At 38.0% G+C, this 7,065-nt stretch overlaps 1 protein-coding gene across 1 annotated transcript; it reads right to left on the bottom strand.

Annotated features, from left to right (window-relative positions):
* Positions 1 to 5,608: 5,608 nt before the first annotated feature.
* LOC113196218 (olfactory receptor 6K2) lies at positions 5,609 to 6,590 on the bottom strand. Its single transcript, XM_026407986.1, is given in 2 exon segments — positions 5,609 to 5,648; positions 5,650 to 6,590. Coding segments are annotated over 2 exon segments (981 nt in total).
* Between the last annotated feature and the right edge of the window lie 475 nt (positions 6,591 to 7,065).

Here is a 7,065-nt window from a genome sequence, read left to right as displayed (position 1 = left end):
TGATAATAGATAAATAGCACATCTCATTTGTGTTGCCAAAGGAAGATGTCAGTTATGTTTTGGTCATAAGACTCTGAATTATTGCCCAAATCATTGAGAGCTGATATTGGTTATTGGAATTGAAAATGTAATGAAAACATTTCAATGGAAGAGACTTAACTATCTCTTAACTTCTTTCAGAGGTAAAGCCATGCCCTAGATAAGAGAACACTTCAACTCCTGGTTACATTAGGAGCAAGAGAAAATACTAAATAGAGGTGTTCTTTATGCCTTCCAAAAAAGTTCTCTCTCTTTATTATTGGCAAAGCATGAAAGCAAAGCACTCTTTAAAAGTGGCCACGTTGCCCTTAGTTTTTGCCAAGAACTCTTTCTACATTAAATGGAGATAGATATCTAAAGATAAACATGTGCTAAATACTTTTGAAGACTCAAAGCAATCATAATTTTTCTTTGAAGATTTTCTTGATTCACCAAGCACAATCACTACTTCCTCTATTATGAATTTTGCTGTGATTCTTTTTCATATGGTACTTTCATGAGCCTCTCTACAATTTTTCAATGGAAGCTTTTGTAGGACAAAGGACAAAGTTCATGTCGTTACTTAAAAATTAACTATATTGCCTGAAAGATAAAAAACTGCTCAATGATTAATGGTTTAATAGATTCATAAGATTTCTGATATTCCAAAAATGATAGCAAATAGTTAACATTGAACATAAATAGTAACCTTCAGATTCCATGTTTTATTGCTTATGGGAGGTTTCCCACAAATGATCCTAAAGTTCACATTTGAGTCATCTATATTTTGCCAAGCACAGTAGCACACACCTCTCATCCAAACAAATCTAGATGCCAAGGCCAGAGAATTATAAGTTTGAGGACAGCCTTTGCAACTTAGCAAGACCCTCAACAACTTAGGGAGAACCTCTCTCACAATAAAAAATAAAAATGCCTGGGGATGCTGGGGATGTAGCTCAATGGTAAGTCTCCCTAGGTACAATCCCCTGTACCAAAAAAAAAAAAAAAAAGAAAGAAAAGAAAAAGAAAGTCATCCAAATTTTTATTAACATATTTTACGCATGAAAATATTTTGTGTACATAGCATCCTTATTTCCCTGCTAATTTCTTTATTTCTCAGGCTTTAAATAATGGAATTAAAAGTGGTGATAAAACACATACATAAAACTGATAATGGTTTCCTAGAAAAAGTGACTACATATTTGAAGATGTATATAGTATCATGGGTATCATGCATATGTCTCAAAAATGTGTTAAATTGTAATGAACATAATTATTTGATGAGAGGAGAAGGACAGTGAAAGAATACACTGCAAAATACTTAACAATGTATTTTGTAACAATGTATTTGTAACAATAATTTGTAATAGTATTATAATTTCTGCTGTTACTTATTTATTTTATTTTTGGTGATTCCGGAGATTGAACCAGGGGCCTGAAGGATTGATATAAAAAGACGGCCAGTTCCACCAGCAAGACAGCACTGTCCTCCCCTGTAAACCCTCACTGCTGGTTACCAGATATTGCTAGGGTACACGCAGGCCACTCATGAAAGTTTTGCTTTCTACTCCTAGTACTTTATGCTCTGCTCGACTAGAGCTTTGGTTCCAGTGGGAATAATGCTTCTACCGGGAGACTCAGCACGGATTTCACTAACTGGGAGTGAAGACTGACACCTGAGCCCTTGGGACTTCTCATGCCTGCTTTAATGCACAAAGAAGGAAGTTACAGAGCTGGCCAGGTGGCTGATTCAGACTACCTAGGGTGGTTTGCTCTATTATTTTATAGAGTAAGGAAGGAGCATGTGTGCAACACAGGAGGTTTTTAGGAGTGTCTCCTAGTGTTACCACACCCTATGATTACAGTGTATGGAAAACTACAGTCCAGTTCAGGCAGAACTACTAAGGGCTCTGACCCTTCAGGAAAGAAGGTTTGGGTGACCCATCGACATATTATTTAACCCTGAGAAGACATAGTTTCTTTCCTTTCAAAACAGAAGTGAGGGACTGGGCATGCAGCTCTGCAGTAGAACATTTGCCTAGCGTGCTTCAGGCCCCAGGTTCAATCTCCAGAATCACCAAAAATAAAATAAGTAACAGCAGAAATGATAATATCTATTAAAAATTATTGTTACAAATACAATGCCTTTAATATGAAGAGTTCCCAAAACATGGACATATGTATTTTTATCAATGGTGCAAGAAGTAAAATCAAGAATCAATAAATGGATGGTTTCAAACTAAAAAGCTTTTTTTCCTAGCAAAGGAAACACTCAATAATGTGAGGAGAGAGCCTACAGATTGGGAGAAAATCTTTACCACATACATCCTGAATAAAGCATTAATATCTAGGATACACAAAGAATTCAAAAAACTTAACACTGAAAAAAAAATAACCCAGTCAATAAATGGGCTAAGGAAGTGTACAAGCACTTCACAGAAAAAGAAATACATTTGATCAACAAATATATGAAAAATCTTTCAACATCTCTAGCAATTAGAGAAATTCAAATTAAAACTGCACTAAAATTCCATCTCGCTCCAGTCAGAATGGCAATCTTCAAGAATACAGGCAATGTAAATGTTGGAGAGGATGTGGGGGAATAGGTACACTCATACATTGCTGGTGGGACTGCAAATTGATACAACCACCCTCTATGGAAAGCAGAATGGAAATTCCTCAGAAAACTCAGAATGGAATCACCATTTGACCCAGCTATACCTCTCTTTAGTTTATACCCAGAGGACTTAAAATCAGCATAGTACAGTGATGCATCCATGACAAAGTTTAAAGTAACTCAATTCGCAATAGCTAAACTATGGAACCAACCTAGGTGTCCTTCAATGAATAGATGAATAGATAAAGAAAATGGTATATATATATATATATATATATATATATATATATATATACTTTCAATGGGATATTACTCAGCTTTAAAGAAGAATGAAATTATGATATTTGCCAGTAAATGGGTAGAATTGGAGAATATCACACTAAGCAAACTAAGCCAATCCCCCCCAAAACAAAGGCTGAATGTTTTCTCTAATATGCAGATGCAATAAGAGGAAGGTAAATAGAGAAAAATAGAATTACCTTAGATTAGGTAGAGGGGAGTGAAGGGAGGGAATGGTAGGGGATGTGGGGATAAGAAGAATAGCAGAACGAAACAGATATTATTACCTTATGTATATATGTGACTGCATGACCCATGTGATTCTACAACATTACAATCAGAAAAATGAGAAATTATACCTCATCTATGTATGATATATCAAAATGCATAAATGCATGGTAGTGTACAACTAATTAAAACAAATTAAAAATTTTAAATTAAAACATAAATAAATAAATTACAATTATGTAGATTCATATTGTTTTTTATTATTACCAATAAAAATCAGTTAAAATTTGGTTAATGAAAGCAACATAATTTGGAGGAAAAGAAATATATTTCAAGTCAACAAAGAATGAGTTAGCATCATGAGCTCTCTACAAGTCAGAAGATGTGTTTGTTTCCATAATCTTCTGTACTCACTAAGGACATCTTGACAAGGTAACATTATTGTCAACTCACCACAATCTTCCTTTTACCATTTTCTTTTCTATTGTTTCCCTCAGTTTAAAATAATTATTAACACACACACACACACACAAATCCACTCTCATGAGCACACACATGCACAGGTTTACTAGTAAAAGTACTTTAGCTAATCATTTGTAGTGAAATTTGAATTAATCATGGAAGGTTTTAGGCAGAGAGGAGAGTGCTAAGAAGTAACTCAGTCTGCAGAAGGAAAGTTAGCTAGAATGTAGACCTGTATGGAAACAAAAGAGGTAATTTTAGCTATATTTATTTACAGGTACCATGTACATCTAGGAAGGTATTATATATATATATATATATATATATATATAAAACCCAGAGAGAACAAAGAGAATTGCCCTTTTATACAATGGATGGTCATGTGTATTAATTCTGTAAAAATATTAGTAAATTTAGAACAGTTACCCAATCTGTAACGTAATACCATTTCTCATGTCTTTTAAAAATTTTTTTTAGTTGTCACTGGACTTTTATTTTATTTATTTATATGTGGTGTTGAGAATCAAACCCAGGGCCTCACACTTGCTAGGGAAGTGCTCTATGACTGAGCCACAACCCCAGCTCTCTCATATCTTTTGCAGAACATTAAAAATATGCCATGTGAACTAAGCAGTGTTTCTTGATTTCCCTCAGTTTTTTTTTTAAACTTAGTGTTCTCTGAAGCCTTCCTTCTGTGTGTCTCTCTTTCACACAAGACCTACAGCTGCTCTCTGATTTTCTTTCTCTGCTCCATTCCAGCTCATTAGTAGATAGCACTGATCTTTTTACAACTATGACCTTCTCCTTTACTTCTGTCTTTCCATCCAGCTTTCAGGTATCTACCAGTCAGTGGTGAGGCTCAGGGAAGGACTGTGCCACAGAAGCAAGGAAATGAGGCCAACAACTAGAGAGTTTGTGTTGGTGGGCTGGGGACTGCTAAAAATCCCAGCATTTGCACTATTGTAAGTTTTACCCATCCAAACTGAGGAAATGGTCTTTATGAAGTTCATATAGTAGAAAGAAAGAAAGAGAGAGAGAGAGAGAGAGAAAGAGGGAGAGAGAGAGAGAGGGAGGAAGGAAGGAAGGAAAGAAGGAAGGAAGGAAGAGGGAGGGAGGGAGGTAGGTCAGCAGAAGAGAGTGCTTCCTTTACAAGGTAGAATAAAAAAGAATCCAGAATCCTAAAAGCCAAGGGAGAAAGGAGGTTGAAAAAAGAATTGTTGTCCAGTACAATAGATGAATTTTCCAGAACAATTAAAATGTAGCATGGTGATGCTGATTTATTCATTCAACAGGTATTTATTATTTAATATGTACAATACAGCAGGCTACAGTGGCACACACCTGTCATCCTCCAAGCTCTGGAGACTGAGGCAGGAGGATCAAAACCAATCTCAGCAAAAGGAAGGCACTAAGCAACCCATTGAGACCCTGTCTCTAAATAAAACACAAGATAGGACTGGGCACGTGGCTCAGAGGTTGAATCCCCTGAGTTCAATCCCCAATACTGGCCCCACAAAAAAAAAAAATGTACAATGCATTTGATCACAGTGAAAAAACAAAGATTAGGATTTTAACTTATCCTGAGAAACATATTATTGGATGCACTATTTGAAGCCAGATTGCTTCTTCATCAATACTTGAATGCTCAATTTACAACGTGGGGTCATTCTTCAAATATCTCCATTGGAGGCCCCATGGAGAAAACTAGTCTTAGGAAGATGATTTTCAGTTACCCTGTCTTACAAACAAATGTTTCGATTCTATCAGAATTAAAGTGTTCCCACAGATCATTTCAACAAAATGAACTGACTTCAACTTGACATGGAGTTTAATAAACAAATTTAGAATCAAAAGTATGAGGAATTGGACAAAGATTGAAGAGAAGCTGTCAGAATCAGCTATTAGCAAAGTTTGATGACTATCGAGCTTTAGGAGACCATTTTCACTACAAGACTTATTTCTGAGAGTTGAGGATAAAAAAAAAGAACCAGTTCCCATATATAATCACAGCTGAAAGACCTTACTGCAGGTCCCTGGTCTTATGAAAGAAGTTCTTGGCTTGTCCCATGTGCTTTCTGATGGCTTCTTTTATCTCTTTATTCCTCAAGCTGTAGATAATGGGATTGAAGAAGGGGGATAAAACTGCAAAGGACAGAGCAATGGCTGTATCCCAGAAGAGAGAGTAGGTGGCAGAGAAGCGGAGATACATGAGAGCCACGCTGCCAAAGAAGAGCAGAAAGACCGTGAGGTGGGAGACACACGTGGAAAATGCTTTGCGGCGACCTTCAGCTGAGCGAATCCGGAGAATCACAGCCACAATACCCACATAGGACAAGACGATGAGGGTCACCGCTGTGATGATCTCCACTGCGTGGACAACATCCACCACCTGGATCATGATGATGGCTCGTGTGTTGGTGCAGGCCAGGCGCAGCACTGGGAGGAAGTCACAGAAGATATGTTCCAGGTGATTGGAGCCACAAAATGGCAGCGTGGAGATCCAGGCAATCTCAGGGAGCGGTGTGAGAAAGCCGCAGACACAGCAACCCAAAGTCAACTGGGCACACAGCTTGGGGGTCATGATGGTGGGATAGTGAAGAGGGCTGCAGATGGCCAGGTAGCGGTCAAAGGCCATCGCTGTCAAGAGGCAGACCTCACTGATGCCTGTGGAGTGGAAGAAATACATCTGCAGGAGGCAGCCATTGAGGGAAATACTCCTTCGTTCACTGAGCAGGCTAGAGAGCATCTTTGGGATGGTGGCCGTGGTATACCAAATCTCCAGGAAAGAAAGGGCGCTGATAAAGAAGTACATGGGGGTGTTCAGATGAGCGTTCAGCTGGACCACGGTAATGATAACCAGGTTCCCAACAACAATGAAAGCATAGATGAAGAGCAGGGGAACAAAGCAGAGGACAGAATCTCCCCAGGAATGAGGGAAAGCAGAGAAGATAAACTCCTGAGCACTGGTCCGATTGGGGCTCTCCATCTCCAGGGAAAAAGTGAGGGTTTCAACTCCTAGTGCACGCAAGGCTTCCAGACAGCGTCTCCTGTTCTGAGAGACAATGCCTCTGGGTAGACCCCTGTATCAGGGATGTAGAGAAATACAATTGAAAAACCAGATGGCTTATACTCCATGCTTGTTTACCATTCTGCAATTGTAGTAAGAAAAAAATGTAGTCAGAAAGCACATCCAATGTTTTGAACCAGTGATTCTCAAGCATTAGCATGCATCAGAATCACTTGGAGGCTTGTTAAAAGTCAGATTGCTGGTTCTCAGCCCAAGAGTTTCTAATTCAATGAAACTGAGTTAGAACCCAATAGCTTATAGGTAATGTTGATCCTTCTGGTCAGACCATACTTTTAAAAAACTAGGCTTACGAAGATGATTTTCAGTTACCATATCTTACAAACAAATGTTATGATTCTATCAGAATTAAAGTGTTCACACAGATCATTATAAC

The sequence above is a fragment of the Urocitellus parryii genome, chromosome 11 (assembly GCF_045843805.1).
Source record: "Urocitellus parryii isolate mUroPar1 chromosome 11, mUroPar1.hap1, whole genome shotgun sequence".
In the NCBI taxonomy this organism is placed as follows: domain Eukaryota; kingdom Metazoa; phylum Chordata; class Mammalia; order Rodentia; family Sciuridae; genus Urocitellus; species Urocitellus parryii.
This window is presented reverse-complemented; position numbering and strand designations above follow the sequence as displayed.